Source organism: Indicator indicator, chromosome 10 (genome assembly GCF_027791375.1).
Source record: "Indicator indicator isolate 239-I01 chromosome 10, UM_Iind_1.1, whole genome shotgun sequence".
NCBI lineage: Eukaryota > Metazoa > Chordata > Aves > Piciformes > Indicatoridae > Indicator > Indicator indicator.
In genome coordinates, this window is record NC_072019.1 from 16,473,230 (window position 1) to 16,493,107 (window position 19,878).

Below are 19,878 nucleotides of genomic sequence, written 5' to 3' on the forward strand. Positions count from 1 at the left end.
ATAAAAACTCAAACCTCTTAATCCAGTTGAAAGTTTTGATGTGATTGCAACAAAATGAGTTTTTTTGAGCTCGGCCATGTGGTTAAATATTAACGTGTCAGCATCAGCTGAAGATCTTCCTGCAATGTTCCTTTAGCTGCCTGTTTCTACTGCTTTGTTTGTCTCTTCCCCTTTTGCTATTTCTGTTTGTGTTGAAGAGCAACTTTGTTGATGAAATTGAGAGTTGTCTTTGGACTTGTCAGTCTTATCTATCAATATGACATAATGCTGTTGAACACTTCGTGAGCTTGCTCTTCTTTGGCTGTCTCTTTTCCATGTAAAATTATTTCATTAAAGGCATGCTCAGAAATAGCACCTCAGCTAGGGTAAAGCATGTCACTTAGATAAGGCTGTCCCCAGAGCAGCAACTGCACCTGGGTTATGCTACAGAATATCAAAGGGTTGTCATTTAGCTTCCCTTTACATTTTTAAATGTTCGATTTTAAATTAAAATCTATGTTTTAAAACCACTAAATAAGCAACCTGTGTTGGGCATTTAGAAGAGAAAGAAACTGAACCATTTGGCAGACAACTTATAAGCATTTTTTAAATTGTCATGGGTTGGCTTTTTCCTGCTTAAAAACCAAAATACTGTAAGCAGTGTGGTATGTACAGTACTGCCAGAACTAAAGGAGGTTCAGAGCTCAAGCTGCTGTGATTCTGTTACTAACCTAGAATTTTCAGATACTACTGGTAACCTCCGTTTTAGGTCTGACTATTTCTGTGTGTGATGGTTTGAAACTGTCTTTTTAATTTTTCCTTGCAAAGTTCAGTACAGAGAAAGTGAAAGAATGTAAATAAGTCACTATTGGGTGTAAGAAAGCAAAATACTGATTGTTCTAAACACTTCCATTGGATAGATAGAAATGTTTAAGAACTATTACCCAAAACAAAGTAGGCACTCTGCACATTCTGCGTTCTGCAGTGGGGGCAGTTGCTGGGCTGTCTGGATGCTGTTTCTTCTTCTCTTCTGGCTGAAGATAACACACTGACCTTGGCAGCTAAGTTAACAACTTTCTGCTTAACTAACTCTGCTTCTCTGTCCAGGGGGGTCTGGGGGGGAAGCTCCTGGGAGAGAGAGGCCCCTTTGGGAGGGTCCCCTTGGGGGGAAGCAAAGGGAGATCGATTGTGCTTTTTCTGTTGATTGTATATATTTGTGAATGTTGTGAATTTTGTATATTTGTATATATTCATTGCATTTCATTGTAGATTTTAGACTCTGCTTGTAAATACAGCTTTTCATTTGCTTCCAGACTGAGCTATCCTGGTTATTGTTGGTGGGGGGGGGAATTTCAGCTCACACCGACACACTGTGTGCAGGTCTTGAGGACCATAAGGATTGTGCTTCTCTCCTTTAAAGAGCATATAAAAAGCTCTACTGCCTGCTGCCTTTTCTGGGCTGGTACACATATTTGTGTATTTAATGCCAGTAATTACATAGTGGTGTTAGAAAAATTAATAGTTTGATTACTGAGCTGCTGTTCTGTGAGCAAGACTGAATAGAAAGGGATGCAACTGATTATTATCAATACTGAATATGAAATAATTGGATGCTTTCAAATAGAGCTAAGAGCAAAGAAGTGAAATCACCTGAATCTTTTCGATGCCTTGGTGCTGGTAAAAGAGCACCTATTCATCACAGAGTCACAGAATTGTTTTGGTTGGAAAAGACCTGTAAGATCATTGAGTCCAACCATCGACCTAACACCACCATGGCCATTAAACCATGTCCCAGAGTGCTATGTCCACACGTCTTGAGCACCTCCAGGGATGGGGGTTCAATGTCCTCCATAGGCAGCCTATTCCCGTGTGAATGTGGATCCTGGGAGCACTGCTTCCTAAAGAAATTGTGAAAATCTTAGGAGAATCATAACTATTGGTGCTGAGGATTTGATTTCTGTCTTATGTGTGTCTTGCTGAAGAACGGATGTGCCAGGAAACACTCCGCCGTATGGTATCACTCAGACGACAAGACCAGTCGTCACTGCCTGTTAGTACTAACTGAGTAGTAGATACCATAATAGTCTGCTATTTTTTGTCTGTCACTGTCAGATACTTCTGTGATGCCTTCAACAGAGTTGAGAAAGAACAGATTAACATTTTAATTTATTAAACTTGCTCAGGAATTGAGTCAGGAACAAGCCCACTTCCTCTGTAAATCTGCACTCCGATGAAATGTGAATTAAATGAAAGATTACATGCAGTTGTTTATCTTCTCTGGATCTGTAGGGGAAGAAAAATAGATCTTTCTGGAATTACTTGTTGTTGACATGGTGTCCACATCTGTTAACCCTTCCAGTTATGAATGGTATAATAGATCTTACCAAAAAGCAGACTGGGCTTGCTGGAAATAAAATCTCTTTCAGTAAGAGCATATTAAAAGCTAGGCTTAAATTCTAAGTAGGCGTAGATCTGTGCTGAAACTGCCTGTGGTATTTCAGTACTAGTTAAACAGTTCAGTCAGTGCCATCCCTGTGACTTGGAAAAGGCTGAAGGAGGGTCTGCTTGTTTTCCTTCTTGGGAATAAAGGCAATTAGACTTTGGCATTTAGACTGTGTCTTTCTTCCTGCCTATTGCTCTTTGCATTATGTCTGCTGGAGAGCTGAATCTCCTTCTGAAGCCTTTATCAGGCACTGCTGTTTAAGTAGAGAGACTGGGAAGGATTTCTTGCTGAGACTGCTATAACTAGCTTTTAATTAATTTAAGAAGAAAGAGAATAGCTTAGCTCTCAGGCTCCAGATGGAAGACTAGAATTTGCATGCACGTGTCCAGTGGTAATGCTAGTTTGCTACATTCAAGCATCTGTTGACACATCAGCCATTCTAATCTATTTTTGTTGAAAGAACTTGAGGTCTGGAGTGGAGGTAGCTCAGGTTTTCTGGCCCTGAACGTTCTATGTATTTAGGTGAGATATTTAAATACATGTTAAAAGTAATTTTAGCATAATTTATCTGATCACTACCGCTATATTTTGCTGGAGGCAGAGGGGCTTCCATACTAGAACAGAAATTCAAAGAATCACAGAATGCATCAGCAGGGAAGGGACACTTGAAGGTCATATTGTCCAGTGTCCCTGCAGTGAGCAAGGACATAGAATAGACTGAAGATCATCTAGTTCAAATCCCCCTGCCATGGGCAGGGACACCTTGTGCTGGACCAGATTGCTCAAGGCCACATCAATCTTTAACATCTTTAGAGCAGGTTACTCAGAGCCCAATCAAGTTTGATCTTGAATGTCTCCAAGGATGAGGCTTCCACCACCTTTCTACGCAAATTGTTCCTGTGTTTCACTACCCTCATTGTAGGTAGCTTCCTCCTGATGTCCAACCTCAATCTACCATGCTCTAGTTTAAAATTAAAGTGAAAAGAAAGGTGGGGGGGGAAAGTGTAGTTTTGTGTTTGATCCATGAGGACCTTTGCAATGCTTTTGCATGTGTGTGTTTAAAACACTCAGGTTATAATGATAAAGAATTACAAGTGAGGTTTTTTCAGTGACTGTCACAAGAAGTGTTAGGTGTTTGGATACAAAATTTCAATCAACAGCAGAAATGTTCAAAGTGTGGAATGCCATGTTCCATGTTGCCAGGGGGTTTTAGGGGAACACAGAATGTTCTATTTAGATCTCAAGCTTCATGGAATTTATAACAATTCAATCCTAGACTGAGGAGAAGAATGCTTTAATACAATACACCTAGGAGATTCTTAGAGAGTGTCAGGGTTTAACATAACCCTTTACACTATGTTGTCCAGCTGTTCTGTGAGTATCCATAATTTATGTATCTTCCATTCATAGCTGCAGCTAGTTTATCCCCAAAATAACAAGGCTGGTGATAAATGCTCAGCGTGAGCAAAGGAAAAACAGTCTCACAACCGTCTGCTGTTCAAGATAACTTATGTGAACAGAAGGTACTTTTCCAGTTATGTTGATAAATGTTGTGGTCATAAAATGTTGAAGCTGCTTCTGTTTCAGAAAGGCTTCTAAGATACAGGTGAAAAGTTACTGAAGATGAGGGACCTATTTTAATGACCTAATTTGTGCTTTAAAGGGAGAAGACATCTCAGGCCATGTCACAATATGTCTCTGAAATACTTTACTCATTGCTACTGAAATATTTTAGCCACTTACTAGTTGATGTTCACTTGGTGGATTTTTCTAGGAATACAGTAAATTTCCATAATGCTTATTTAACACCAGTGCCATCTGCTGTATTTGAATAGCAGCATATTCTAAGCAGTCTTGGCAGTCCTCAAAAACACTTCAGAAATAGCTGAAGGAAAATATCACCAATGGAGAGTGATATTCTGTGAACAAATGCAAGAAGCTGGGCTAGTTTGGGGACTGTTTTTGAAAAAGAGGGTAGCACAGCCTGCCTCTGCTGAAACACTTCCCATTGCTTCGTGTTTGGAGTCTGAGACCACACTGACTTTTCTAAGTACGTAAAATCAAAACATGAACTTCACATTCAAATGGCTGTTGGAAAGGGAAAATGAAGTTGAAGATGTAGAGGCAAGGGCTAGGACAGTGTGGTAATTGAGGAAGGGAGAAGCTGAAGAATGGACACTGGAGATCAGATGGAGTACAGGGAGGCAAGACACTGATTTAACATGGGCATGTGTTTTTCTTTGTGTTCTATGACCACACATAGAATTATAGAGCCACACAATGATTTGGTTTGGTAGGGACCTTTAAAGGTCATGGAATCATAAAATGGCTTGGGTTGGAAGGGACTTTAAAGATCATAGAATCATAGAATCATAGAATCAAGAAGGCTGGAAGAGACCTCAAAGATCATCGAGTCCAACCTGTCACCCTAAACCTCATGACTATCTAAACCATGGCACCAAGTGCCACGTCCAATCCCCTCTTGAACACCTCCAGGGATGGTGACTCCACCACCTCCCTGGGCAGCACATTCCAATGGCCAACCACTCTCTCTGTGAAGAACTTTCTCCTCACCTCCAGCCTAAACCTCCCCTGGTGCAGCTTGAGACTGTGTCCTCTTGTTCTGGTGCTGGTTGCCTGGGAGAAGAGACCAACCCCCTCCTGGCTACAACCTCCCTTCAGGTAGTTGTAGACAGCAATGAGGTCACCCCTGAGCCTCCTATTCTCCAGGCTAAACAGTCCCAGCTCCCTCAGCCTCTCCTCATAGGGCTTGTGCTCAAGGCCTCTCCCCAGCCTCATTGCCCTTCTCTGGACATGCTCCAGCAATTCAACATCTTTCCTAAACTGAGGGGCCCAGAACTGGACACAGTACTCAAGGTGTGGCCTAACCAGTGCTGTGTACAGGGGTACAATGACCTCCCTGCTCCTGCTGGCCACAGTATTCCTGATGCAGTCCAGGATGCCATTGGCTCTCTTGGCCACCTGGGCACACTGCTGGCTCATGTTCAGGCAGCTGTCAACCAGTACCCCCAGGTCCCTTTCTGCCTGGCTGCTCTCCAGCCACTCTGACCCCAGCCTGTAGCTCTGCATGGGGTTGTCGTGGCCAAAGTGCAGCACCCGGCACTTGGACTTGTTGAATGCCATCATGTTGGACTCTGCCCATCTGTCCAGCCTGTCAAGGTCCCTCTGCAGAGCCCTTCTACCTTCTAACAGATCAACACCTGCTCCCAGCTTGGTGTCATCTGCAAATTTACTGATGATGGACTCAATCCCCTCATCCAGATCATCAATAAAGATATTGAACAGGATGGGGCCCAGCACTGATCCCTGGGGGACACCACTAGTGACAGGCTGCCAGCTGGATGTGGCACCATTCACCACCACTCTCTGGGCTCGGCCCTCCAGCCAGTTCCTAACCCAGCACAGAGTGCTGCTGTCCAAGCCACAGGCTGCCAGCTTGGCCAGGAGTTTGCTGTGGGGGACAGTGTCAAAGGCCTTGCTGAAGTCCAGGTGGACTACATCCACAGCCTTTCCTACGTCCACCAGGCTGGTCACCTGATCATAGAAGGAGATCAGGTTGGTGAGGCAGGACCTGCCCTTCCTAAATCCATGTAGGCTGGGCCTGATTCCTTGGCCATCCTTCAGGTGCTCAGTGATTGCCCCCGAGACAATCTGCTCCATGATTTTCCCTGGCACTGAGGTCAGGCTGACAGGCCTGTAGTTCCCAGGTTCTTCTGTCCGTCCCTTCTTGTGGATGGGCGTCACATTGGCCAGTTTCCAGTCTTCTGGGACCTCTCCAGTGAGCCAGGACTGGTGGAAAATGATGGAGAGAGGCTTGGCCAGCTCATCTGCCAGCTCTTTCAGCACCCTAGGATGAATCCCATCAGGTCCCATGGACTTGTGAATATCCAAGTGACTCAACAAGTCTCGAACTAATTCCACATGGATTTCAGGAGTACAACACTGCTCCTTGACCCCATCAACCAGCTCAGGAGGCCAGTTATCCTGAAGTCCTCCTGCCTTACTGTTGAAAATGGAGGCAAAGAAGGTATTTAGAATCTCAGCCTTCTCCTCATCCTTAGTTACAATGTTACCCTCCACGTCCAATAGAGAGTGGAGGCTCCTCTTGCCCCTCTTTTTAGCATTAATATATTTATAAAAATGCTTTTTGTTGTCCTTCACGGAAGCGGCCAGTTTCATTTCTAACTGTGCTTTTGCCTCTCTAATTTTTCCTCTACATGATCTAGCAACATCCTTAAACATATCACTAGTTGCCTCCCCCCCTTTCCAAAGGCGATAAACCCTCTTTTTTTCCCTTAAATCCTTCAGGAGCTGCTTGCTCATCCAGGCCGGTCGTCTTCCCCGCCGGCTCGTCTTACGGCATGTGGGAACTGCCAGTCCCTGTGCCTTTAAGAGGTCCTGTTTGAAGTAGGTCCAACCATCCTGGATCCCTTTGTTCTTAAGGGCTGTTACCCAGGGAACTTTCTGAATAAGTTGCCTGAACAACCTGAAGTTTGCCCTCCGGAAGTCCAAAGTGAGGGTTCTGTTACTGCTCCTCCCTATTTCCCTGCATATTGAAAACTCCACTATCTCATGGTCGCTGCACCCTAGACAGCCTCCGACCATCACATCTCCCACCAGCCCTTCTCTACTTGAGAACAGCAGATCAAGCAGAGCCTTACCCCTGGTAGGTTCACCTAAGAGCTGCATCAGGAAGTTGTCATCCATGCACTCTAGGAACCTTCTGGACTGTCTCCTCTCTGCTGAATTAAGTTCCCAGCAGATGTCTGGTAGGTTAAAGTCCCCCACAAGGACAAGGTCTGATGATCTTGAGACAGCTTCCAGCTGCTTGTAGAATATCTCATCGGCCTCCTCATCCTGGTTGGGTGGTCTATAACAGACTCCAACCAGGATGTCAGTTTTGTGCAGCCTCCCTCTGATTTTAACCCATAAGCATTCAACCCTTTCTTCTGCAACCTCAAGTTCTGAGGCATCAAAGGATTCCCTAATATACAGGGCCACCCCTCCTCCTCTTCTCCCTTGCCTGTCTCTCCTAAAGAGCTTATAACCTCCCAGTGCGGTACTCCGATTGTGAGAATCGTCCCACCATGTTTCTGTGATGGCAACTACATCATAGTTCTCCTGGTGAACCAAGAGTTCCAGTTCATCTTGTTTCTTGCCCATACTGCGTGCATTGGTGGACATGCACTTCAGCTGGGCTGCTGATTTCACCAGTTTGTGTGGTCCTCCCTCCTCTCCAGGGAGACTGGTTTCCACACCCACCCCCTTCAGACCTAGTTTAAAGCCCTCCCAATGAGTCCTGCCAACCCCAGTGCCAGCACCCTCTTACCCTTTCTAGGTAAATTCAACCCAACTTGGTCCAGCAGGTCAGGTGCAGTAAGAGTTGCCCCGTGATCAAAGAAGCCAAAATTCCACTGCTGGCACCATCTCCTAAGCCAACTGTTGATGGTGTGGGTTTTCCTGTTCCTCTCAGTGTACACCACAGCTGCTGAGGGAACTGAGCAAACACCACTTGAGCTCCTGCCCCGTCAATCGATTTCCCAAGGGCCTTAAATTCCCTTTTAATCTTCCTGGTGCTGCTCTTTTTCAATTTCTTCACTTCCAGCCTGGATTACCAGCAATGGGTAAGATCATCTAGTTCTAGCTGCACTGCCATGAGCAGGGAGACCTTCTTCTAGAGTAGGTTGCTCAAGGTCTTGTCCAACCTGGCCTTGAACACCTCCAAGGAGGGGACATCCACAACGTCCCTGTGCAACCTGTTCCAGTGTCTCACCACCTTAACAGCTGAGAATTTCTTTCTAGTATCCAGTCTGGAAAGAAATTCTTTACAATAAGGGTGGTGAAACAGTAGAACAGCTGTTCTCCTGAACTCCCTGCACAGGGGGAAAGGAGGCACAGCTCTCAATCAAGAGATGTTCTGAACCCCTCATCTTGTCTCATCTCAAGAAAATGGAGATCTGGCAGATTCCCACTCCTCTGAGCATGTCTAACAGCCATTCCCTGTTTCTCTGCGAGAGCTGGAAGACCTGTGTTATCTACAGAGATATGAGGAGGCCTCTTTATCTGTCCTGATTTTATGTATATGATAAGGCCTTTGATGCGTAGTCTGGATTCAGGCCCTTTTTTTTGTCCCCATATTAATCAGGTTTGGAGAGAGGGAAAGGAATGTCTAAAAATTCTTTAATATAAATTCCTGAAAACCAGAAAAATAGCATCAGTGTATGGCTTGGTCAGGCAAACAGAGAAAGCTGCCAGTGCAGAACTAGCTGCCTGCAAATTAGGAACATGCCACTACAGAGAGACCCAATGGTGATTTGGTCCCTGGAAATAACTTAAAATGCAATGACTGGAATTCTTGTGCTTTGAAAATGGTCACAGAAGCTGGAGAGAAAAAAGCACTAATCTTGTAGAACTCGATCAGCCATAGAAACATCCCAGCAGCAAATTCTGTGAAAACCACCCAAACCACATAAATACTCATTAGCACTCCTAAACCCCATTAATTTCTGTTAAAAGAAACCAAACAAACAGAATTTCACAGGAAATCATACTAAAACAGGTTCACGTTTGCCTGGTAGTATTTATGGTGTGCCTTTTCATGCTGCAAAACACAGAAGAGTGGCACAATAAATACTCAATCCCATGGTGCCACTTTTACCATCTCCCTAGTACCTGCTTATTTAATAATACAGCAAACTGGTTTTAATTGGGCTTGTGTATTATTCACAGCATCATCATATCAGGGTGAAGTTTTCTCTGTTTTCTCTCCTTCGTTCTTGTGTTACAGCATTTCCTGTTGTGAGCCATTTTGGTGAGCAATGAGTCACTGGGGGAAGCCCAGTCTGAGAGGTCGACTCTACTTCCTATGTTAGCAGTAAGATCTCTCTGCAGTTTGGGCTTTTCTCTCTCATATAACTGCGCAGTAAAAAAGCTGCATCTGTTGCTTACAGCCTCAGTAAGTTTGCAGATGACACCAAGTTAATCTGCTTGAGGGTAGGAAGGTTCTCCAGAGGGATCTAGACAGGCTGCATGATGGGCTGAGACCAGTGGGATGCAGTTCTCCACTTGGGCCAGGTTCTTCCCTTGGGCCATAACCCCATGCAGCTGGGGGGATGCTGGTCAAATATGAGCCAGCATATGCACAGGTGGCCAAAAAGGCCAACAGCATCCTGGCCTGAATCAGGAACAGTGTGACCAGTAGGACTGCAGCAGTGATTGCCCCCCAGTATGGGTACTGGTGAAGCTGCACCTCGAATACTGCATTCAGTTTTGGGCTAGGACACTGAGGTGCTGGAGCATTTCCAGAGAAGGGCAGTGAAGCAGGTGAAGGATCTGGAGCACACAAGTCTTGTGAAAGGAGGTTGTAGCAAGGTGGGGGTCAGTCTGTTCTCACAAATACCAAGTGACAGGAGAAGAGAAAATGGTCTTAAGTTGTGCCAAGGGAGGTTTAGATTGGACCTTAGGAAAAAGATCTTCCCCAGACGGGTTATCAAGCCCTGGAACAGGCTGCCCAGGGCGATGGTGGAGTCCCCATCACTAGAGAGTTTAAAAAGCCATGTAGATGTGCTGATGAAGGACATGGTTTAGTGATGAGCTTGCAGTGCTGGGTTAATGGTTGGCCTTGATGGATGATCTTAAAGGTCTTTCACAACCAAAACGATTCTGTGATTCCATACAAAGCTTGCTATTTCATGCTGTGCCTTATTTTAACAAGAGGTAGCCTCTCTCCCCCATAGTTGTCTTGTCAGTGAACTGAAGGTACAAGTGAGACAAACCTTCTCTGAGTAGAGTATGTTAATTAACATCCATATCCCTGCAGAGTGCACTCCCAGCCTGCCTTACTTACAATGAGAAATTGGAGCTTCAGACTATATATTTATGTTGTCAGCAAAATAAATATATTTGTGACATTCCTAAAGTTTATCGTGTGCTCTCCACATATTAGAGTTGCCAAACAAATGTTTTGCTGGAAGCCATCCAAAGCAGAAATAGAATTTTAATTCGCCTTTCGGACTTGTAACCCCAATTACCCTCTGCAGCTCCTTTGAAAGAGTGTGCAACTGAACACATAATTATGAACCACTTTCGAGTTACCAAACAATGTCAAATTCACTTCACTTGAAAAGCTATTAAAAAAAAAAAAGGAAAAAACAGGTATTAGAAAGCAGGAACAGGTTAACAGGTTCTCCTGATGGCATGACATGTGAGCCTTGAGACCTCCCTGACCTTAAGGAGGTGCTCAGTTGACTTTCATGTATATCTTCTTTACCTGGTGCTTCAGTGAGTGTTGTCTCAGTGGCTTCACTGTTTCCTAGATTCATAGACATAGATTCATAGAATGGCTTAGGCTGGAAGGGACCTTAAAGATCATCTATTTTCAACCCCACTGCCATGGGCAGGGACACCCAGTAGACCAGAGTGCTCAAGGCCTCATGCAACCTGGCCTTGAACACCTGCAGGGAGGGGGTGTCTGCAACCTCCCTGGACAACCTGTTCCAGTGTCTCACCACCCTCACTGTAAAGAATTTCTTTCCAACCTCCAGTGTAAATCTTCCCTCTTGCAGCTCAAAGCCATTGTCCCTCATGCTATCACACAAGCCCTTGTAAAAAAAAGTCTCTCCCTAGATTTCTTGTAAGGCTCCCTTCCGGTCCTGGAAGGCTGCTCTAAGGTCTCCCTGGTGCCTTCTCTTCTCCAGGCTGAACAGCCCCAACTCTCAGCTGGTCCCTGTAGAGGATGTGCTCCAGCCTCTGATCATCTTTGTGGCCTCCTCTGGACCCGCTGCATGTCCCTCTTATGCTGGGGACACCAGAAATGGAGGCAGTGTTCCAGGTGAGGTCTCATGAGAGCAGGGGGGAAGAATAGCTTTGGAAAGAAAGGTTACTCTCTTTCCTCCTATATGTCATGCATAGGTAAGAGCAAAACCACAGATAAGGACACTGATGTAAATGAATTTTCCATATATGTATTTTAAGAGATTAACTTCATTTATTGGTGAAAATAGTACAGAGGGCATTGCCCTACAACCAGAGTAATGTTTGTCAGATGGTCTGGTTTGGAGAGATGCTAGTATTTGCCATAACCTACCTTCTCCTAAAGCTTCTGTCATTAAAGAAAAGCTATAAAACAAGAGGTAGATTTCAAAATTGCTCCATATGCAAATGTTCTCCAGATACTACCTGATTAAATTATTTGGCCTAATTCTTCTGCCAGCTCCATGCTATGTTTTTGAGCTCAGGCAAAGCAAATGCTACTTTGCTGCCCTCTTAAACTCCCTTTTCCTGGTCTCTAAGTAGATTTTCTGGGTCAGCTGGACAGATGTGCCTCTTCTAAAGGAAGTCAGGAGCATCCTTCCTGTCACAGAAGTCTCACTGAATACAAACTAGATCCTACAAAATTAGGTATTTACCATTCCATGTTTGTTCTTTGTTCCCAATCTTTTCAGGCCTTTTTGAATGTCATCTTGTTTCGTATTGCAGAGTGAGGACTCCTCAAAGAGTTCTTCCATCTATAGAAGAGATCTTGGCTTCAAACTGAGGACTGTGAAAATTTCTCACTAGAAGAGGGTTAGCTTAATAAGCTTTCTACTTATTTTAAGCCAGTCTTAATTTCAGTGCACATTTCAGTTCCACCTGAAGTGTTTCATTTTTACAGCCTCATGAGATAGTTTCACTGTTTGTTCATGAGAATGTTACCTACAATCTCTGTTGGAATATGGTCTTTGGACATAAAATTCAACTAAGTGGATGCTTCTATGAAGGACAATCTCAATGAGTTAAATGGTGGCCTACCAGTTGGTGAATGGTCATCCCAGCACTGTGATGCTAGTAGGTAGGAAGAGTTCCTCTGCAAAACTATGCTCCTTCTTCTTAAGTGTTGTCCTACAGAAACCTCTGTAAAGCACAGAGCAGTCAGTGTGGCGCTCAGCAGGAGCCATAAGGAGACCCTACAATAGCAGAGATTATGAAGTTTTCCCTTTCCTGACCCTGATCTCACCATCTGGACTGCAGAATAGGCAAGAGTTGTCTGCTTTGAGATGGGCTTGTTCCTTCTCCAAAGCTCTTGAGCTTAATGAGATCTGTTAAAATGCTCTAAGGCCTCTACACAGGCTTAAGAGGATTCTTAAATGATGCGTTGGAAAACAAGATACTGTGCTGATGCTTAACCAGGTGCGTAAGCCAGACTGCCACAGAAACTGCTGTCCTTCTGCAAAAGCTCCTTGAAGGAGGATACCCACATGCCTCCTTTCTGGGAGCCTTGACTGTGGGCTTAATGTCTGTGAACTATGTAGGCTGCACATTCATCCTTCCTTCACTCATCAGCATGAAGCCTCTAAGGTTGAAAAGCAAGAGAGTGGCTGCATAATCAAGAAGTGATCTGACATGCTGATAGGCCCCTAACCATTCCTGTGCTCTTATAGTAAATCCTATTTAATAATAGATTCAGTGTAGACATTAGGAGGAAATTCTTCCCCACAAAGGGTGGTGAGACACTGGAGCAGGTTGCCCAGAGAACCTGTGGAGGCTCCAAGCCTGGAAGTCTTGAAAGCTGGGTTGGATGTGGCCTTGAGCAACCTTCTCTAGTGGGAGGTGTCCCTGCCCATGGCAAGGGGGTTGGAGATAGATGATCTTTAAGGTCCCTTCCAACCCAAACCATTCTGTGATTCTATGGTAGTGTGTCTTTTCACTCCTGACTGTTGTAAATTAAAAAAATCCCAAGCGTTTAGGTAGTTATGGATGGACAACTTTCACATGTGCAGACTTTTAAAATACCAAAACAGGATTTGCCTGATATTAAAGCATTTATTTCCAAATGCCTAGTTAAACATGTGATCTTTGGTTTTAAAAAGTAATTATCCAAAGCTTATTTAATACGGACTCCCTTCTCTTTCCTCCTGTGGATGATTTGTATGTACTTTCATGTTTCCATTATAAAATTGCTGGAGGGATATTGCTAGCAATGATTTATATGTCTGGTGCACGTTGGTATTTTTGGTCCTTCTAAAATAGATGGAAAAGTTTGAGCTGAATCTTATAAATCAGTGTGTGGTAAATGAAGTAGGATTTTAAATAAGATATTGTGGAGAAATGAGCTTAACCTCCTTTTTCATAATCATAATCATTAAATTTGGCTATGTCAGAATAGTCTTGCATGCATTTGGAAAAAATAAGCATGTAGAGCAATAGTTTTAAAATGTGTTGTTGAAATGGGTGGGTAAGGCACTGCATTTGAAACCTAAAGCATCTTGCTGTACAGCCAGATATGAGTAGAAGCCTCATTGGGGATTGCCAGATGCCAATTCACTTAGCTGCCATGGGGTCTGTTAGTCCTTCAGGTCCAGCAAGTGCAAGTTGGTCAGTATGAAGCTGCAGCAGTTGACGCCTGAGGTCTAAAATACCACCTTGGTTTGGGACTTACCAAGTGCATTCAAAAGACTGTGGCCAGCAGCAGGTCGAAGGAGGTTCTCCTCCCCCTCTACTCTATCCTAGCGAGGCCACATCTGGAGTATTGGTGTCCAGTTCTGGCCTTCCCAGTTCAAGAGAGAAAGGGAACTACTGGAGTGAGCGTAGTGGAGAGCCATGAAGATGCTGAGGGGCCTTGGAGCATCTGTGTGAGGAGGAAAGGCTGAGAGACCTGGGCTGTTTAGCCTGGAGAAGAGCAGCCTGAGAGGGGATCTGATCTATGCTGATCAATAGCTAAGGGGTGGGAGGGCAAGAGGGTGGGGATGGGCTCTTCTCTGTGCAATGGCCAATTACAGGACAAGGGGCAATGAGGACAATCTAGAACACAGGATGTTTCACTTGAACATAAGGAAAACCTTTCCTGTGAGGGTGGTGGAGGCCTGGAACAGGCTGCCCAGAGAGGTTGTGGAGTTTCCTTCTCTGGAGAGATTCTAAATGCACCTGGACATTGTAATGATCTTGGGTACCCTGCTGTATGTGACCCTGCTTTAGCAGAGGGGTTGCACTAGATGATCTCCAGAGGTCCCTTCCAACCCCTACTCTGCTGGGGTTTTGTGATACCTTTTCCTTTTAGGGGAGAGGAAGATGCAGACTGTTTTCTGTTGCCAGAAATAACGAGGTGTCATTCAGGACAGTTATATATGAAGATTTGAAGTCCTTTTAGGGTGCTTGTGCATTGAACAGGTTATCTCAAGTAACATGAGGGAGTCTGTAGCAGCTTCTTGCCTGGTAGGACTAGAAAAAGAGCTGACACATTTGCTATCCATGTGAAGAATGATCATACAAGAGGAGTACCAGGAAAGAGATTGATTAGCTTGAATTGAGGAGGAATGTGGGTTTCATGTAGAACAGAAAAAGAATATTTAGAAAATAAATGAAAAACTGAATTGATTTATTTGTGTTTGTGTGTGTTTTTGTGGTTTAGGTAGTGCCAGAAAATCCACAGGACACTAATTGCTCACTGATCCCACAATTGCACATAATAGCCCTGGTCATAAAATAACAACATCTGAGCAACCAACAAACTCAGAGTTCATGGTGGCTTGTAGTTATGGCTCTCATTTATAGCTTGTATGTTCTATCAGATCCTCTCTGCTAGGAAATAAAAGCTATGTTGTGACTGTGTGGCTTCAAATTGATGTTTGGAATAAAACCGAGAGCACTATGATCTTAATTTATTGCTGCTGGTGCTGTAGTATTGTCAGTGTCTGTACCAAAATCTCAGCCAGACATTTTTTTCTATTAAAATGAAGTGTAAAAAGCAAAATAGCTGTTGTTTCACTTGAAGTATTTGTTACCCCAGTTGGCAGAAGGGTTTGCAATGATGAAGCAAGGTGCAGTCCTGCTGCAATTGTGACCTCTAGTGGAAGAAGTCCGTTTGTTATCATAATGATTATGTATCAAATTGCAAAGTAATTCAGAGAGTGTTGCAATATTCATTATCTCTAACGTTGTAGCACTTCCAAGACTCATTAATGGTAAAATCCCTTCAAGGCACCATACTACTCATGTGAAAAAATACCATTTCTTCCCAAGAATGCCTCTGACAAGTCTCTGCAGGTTTCTATAAAAACTATTTCTGGGCAGTGCACTTGGATCACAACAACCCTCCAGGCTTTTGGGCGAAGTGGCTGTAAACTGGCCAGTGGAAAAGGGCCTGGGAGTGTTGGTTGACAGCTGGCTGAAGATAAACCAGCATGGGCCCAGGTGTCCAAGAAGGTCAACAGCATCCTGGCCTGGATCAGCAATAGTATGGCAAGCAAGACCAGAGCAATGGTCATCCCTCTGTACTCAGCACTCACGAGGCAACACCTGGAGTACTGTGTTTGGTTTTTGGCCCTTCACTGTGAGAAGGACGTTGAGGTGTTGGAGCGTGTCCAAAGAAAAGCAACAGAGCTGGTGAAGGATTTAGAGCACAAATCTTGTGAGGAGCAGCTGAGAGAAGTGCGCTTGCAGCCTTGGGCTGCTTTGCCAAGCAGGACCCCAAGAGTAGTTTCAGTTTGTCCCTTGGAGTCTTATTCAGAGTATGTGCTCCCTTACCCTGTGAAAAGGGGAAGGTTTAGGTTGGATATTAGGAAAAAATTCTTTCCTGAGAGTGGTCAGGACTTGGAACAGACTGCCCAGGGAGGTGGTCGAGTCACCATCCCTGGAGGCGTTCAAGAAACTTGTTGTTGTCAAAATAAGAAGCTGTTGACTAAAAGCATGGGAATAGTTTTCATATTTTCATATAAAACTTAAATTGAAATGTAGCCTCTATAGTCAGTCATTGGAGATGGTTTTTATTTGTGTGAATGCATTTCTGTGCACTTGTATTGCAGACCAGAAAGCAGACTGATACATCAATTTGCTTATCTATGAACTAGTTTTTATTTTTGGCTGATAACAAAAGAAGAAGAAGAAAAAAGGTGTATTTTGTACTTGTGGAGGGTTTTTTTATTTTCCTTTGGGTTCTTTTTGCAATTGAGCTTGGAAGCCTGTACATGATTAATCACAGCTAAGCTCAGTTACTTGGCAAAAATCCTATCAACTAGAATATTTATTACATTTTCTCGATGCTCTGCTTGTTACTGCTCATGAAAGCCAGCACTGACAGGTACTGAAACGATGGAGGGATAGTCTGTCACTTCCAAAGCACTTGATGAATTGAACAGCCAGATTCCAAAAGCTCCAAAGAGCTGTCATCTTCCCCAGCCAGGAGTTTGGAAACGGTGCCTTGGGGCTTTAATGATGAACTTTGTAATGTGGCAGGGAAAAGGGAATCATTCCCTAGAGATTTGGCAGCAGCTAGTTATGATGCTACATGGTGCTAAGTAATAGAGAGGAGAGATTTGTGTGCTGCGACTGACTGAAGTCTTTTTCTTCTCATTTTCAGGGTATGAACATAATCTTCCATGTAGCCTTGGCTCTCTTAAAGGTAAGTCATTGATTAGAAGGGGGGTTAACATTTTATTAAACTCTGTGGAGTATTTTCTTAGCTTAATGTATCATGTCTGAGGGAATAATAATAGTGGGGCTTCTGGAGGAGGGAACGGAGGAGAAATATCATCCATTTGGGTAATGTCTTCAAAATTGCTCTTGCAGTAGAGCTGTTTATATTAAACTTAATCACGTCATGAAGTTCCTGGAACAAGGAGTGTATTCTAAGGATTTAAATGTCTCATGTAATAGCTATTTAAGAAAATAAGTCTGATTCATTTCACAGTGTATTTATTTTGTGGATGGGTTCTTACATATAACCATTCAAGAAGCATGTGACTGAATATTATTTGGTGTCAAATGTATTTGTCATGTCAGGAGAGGAATGAAAGTCTTTTATAATATGAGGAGTTCTATCTTTGGCTTGGGCACAGATTTTACCTAACCAAACAAACAAGTAAACCTGCAGGTAAAGCATTGGCCCTTTTGATACCAGTGAGACAGCTCCAAGTAAACTTACACTGACATTCACAAGTTGGCTCTGGTTCAAATGCAGTCCACATACAGGCACTGATTTGAAGTGCCACATTTGAATTCACATGAGATTCCCATCAAATAATACAGGCTAAAATAACTTGTCACTCCTAACCCAACAAACCCATAATGTGGACACAGACTACTATCACTTGGCTGTTGCTAGTACTCCAGTGTGTTTTCCTCATCATTTACCTAGAAAGGAGCAACAGCTACTAGTTGAGTTCATCAGTGAAGAGTGTTTTTCAGAGATTCAGCTTCTATGGCACAAAGTCTTACAGCAGAAGTGTCAAACAGCAGGAATATATATGCATCTATATATGCTGCTGCTGTCAACAGACCAGTTGGGAATTACAAACCACATATATTTTCATTTGAGGTGGAGTAACTTCAGGGAAGTACCCCAGTATAAGTACAAGACAGTACGTAGCATGAAGGTGAAGAAATGTGCACAATAACCTATCAGATGGTGTTAGGACTTTCTATGTGAATAAATATATTAAATGAAGTCGCCTATAAACAGGAAATTTGATTAATGTAGGTTTCCAGGGAAGTACTCCTACACAAATCTAAATTTGTAAAAAGGAGGGAGGGAAGGGTGTGCTCTTTTCTTCCTGTTTAATATTTTATTTGTGACTATGGGGGCTTGTTAATTTCTTTTGGGCTGTTTGAGAAGAGGAAGGTTCAAGAAAGTATTTTGTCAGTCTTATTATAGCTATTTTCTAAGTTTAAGAGTTTTAAGAGTTGGTCTTGATTCAGCTTTATAGCAGTTATACTTTTCTGTATATGTGTATATATATATTAAATTCAGCTTTATAGCAGTTTTTCTTTTGTGTGTGTATATATATATATAAATTCTGCTTTATAGCAGTTATTCTTTTCTGCATATGTATATTCATATATGCAGTGTGCTGTGTCTGCCTGTTCTGGCAGTAATAAGCTCTAAATGGTGAGGGAGTTGTTACCCTGAGAAAGGTTTTCTATCTTTCAGCTGAAACCAAGTACAAATTAAAAAACACAGCTAAGACAGACAAGGTTCGAAGTCGGAAACACACAAATAAGAGCCCGGTTCTGGAGTGGTACAAAGATGGAGCTGGTGATTATATACAATTGAATTAGCATATGATTTGCTTTCATCAGGAATGGTTGTTCTGAGAGGGAAGAACATAATTTCATACTCCGAGCCCTGAAGTAATTTATTTCCTATTCAGATATGTTCATTATCTCTCCTAATTATTAGAAACAAAGAGGTTTAGCATGCAAGTCTTTCTAGGTTCTTCTGCTGCAGAAGAACCACTTTAAAAACTGTGTGTTTCTCAGGTTTTGTTTTTCTCTGATTCTGAAGCAACTGAAAAAAACTCCTGAGGATTTGTTCTTTATTAAAACAGAGCAGTTAATCTCTCATTTGCAATCTTTCAGATTGTTTTTGATTTGGATGAGGGAATCCATCATCAGTGGAATATCAGAGTCTTTATTGTGTAAATGCCATTTTCCTCACTGCCTTGTGCAGTCTGTGCCTCACAATCGCTCATTAAATAGCAACAGAATAGAAGCTTTTATCTTGAACTCCCATTTACTTGATGCAGTTTCTCACTGCTACAAGCAGCTGCTAGTATTCACAGTGAATGCTTGTTAGTTTTGAAATGACAGTGCTACTTCTGTGACCAATTACCCAAGGCATCTTGATGCAGTAATCTTTGGAAAATAAACATGTATTTAAGACATGGGTGGAATCTTTTCCTTTTCCTTCTCCCACATTCTGAGTATGATTGTAGCAATGAACAGCCAGAGGATTAAAGCTCTTTAGCTAGAGAGGCTGTAATTTGTAACAGGACATTAATCTGATTTCTTATCAAAGAAAAAGCACCGTCTTTTTGGGTTTTTTTTCTGTGGCATCCAAATGTTATAATTTCTCATGCATGTCAGTGCTTTTTGAGCACTCCCCAGCATGCTTCTCAGCCAGGCTCTCCAGCTGGCGGCAGTGTTTGACAGGTTGACATTAATCATTCACTCACCTCATGTAGAGCCTGCACCTGGATTAACATTTACTGAGCTGAGCTCATAGAAAATCAAATCCCTCACCTTTCCTTTTCTGAGGATCAGAATGTAATAGTGAAGCACTGGAGGGTGAAAAAAAACCCTAGCATTGAAGAGGGCAATGCAGAAAACTGTGGTTTACAAGAACTCAACAAACATTGATATTGCCATTTTAAAATCCCCATTAGGACCATTAATAGAGAATGACTGAGGAAAATGCACCATTCCAGTGCCAGCGCTCTTTGTGATCCCTTTTGTCATCAACTAGTTATTGTCTTTGTTGGAAATTACAAAGCAAACATTAAGATCTTCACATCTGCTAAGAAAAAATGACAAAAGTAAACTTGGTTCATATTTTAATATTTCAGTAGTTATTTCCTTAATCTTCAATTTCTGATCCTGCGACCTTAGCACAAACATCTAAATGCAGGCTTTGTTTTGCAATTAGCAAACCCAGGCAGGTATTAAGACATATGGTTGTGGAGAAA

At 42.9% G+C, this 19,878-nt stretch overlaps 1 protein-coding gene across 1 annotated transcript in view; it reads left to right on the top strand.

Annotated features, from left to right (window-relative positions):
* Nucleotides 1–19,878, top strand: part of RABGAP1L (RAB GTPase activating protein 1 like) — a 256,762-nt gene that overhangs the window by 151,170 nt on the left and 85,714 nt on the right. Inside the window, exon 17 of the mRNA XM_054384644.1 lies at nucleotides 16,776–16,817. Coding sequence (XP_054240619.1) covers nucleotides 16,776–16,817 — 42 coding nt within the window. The remainder of the gene's footprint in view (nucleotides 1–16,775; nucleotides 16,818–19,878) is intronic.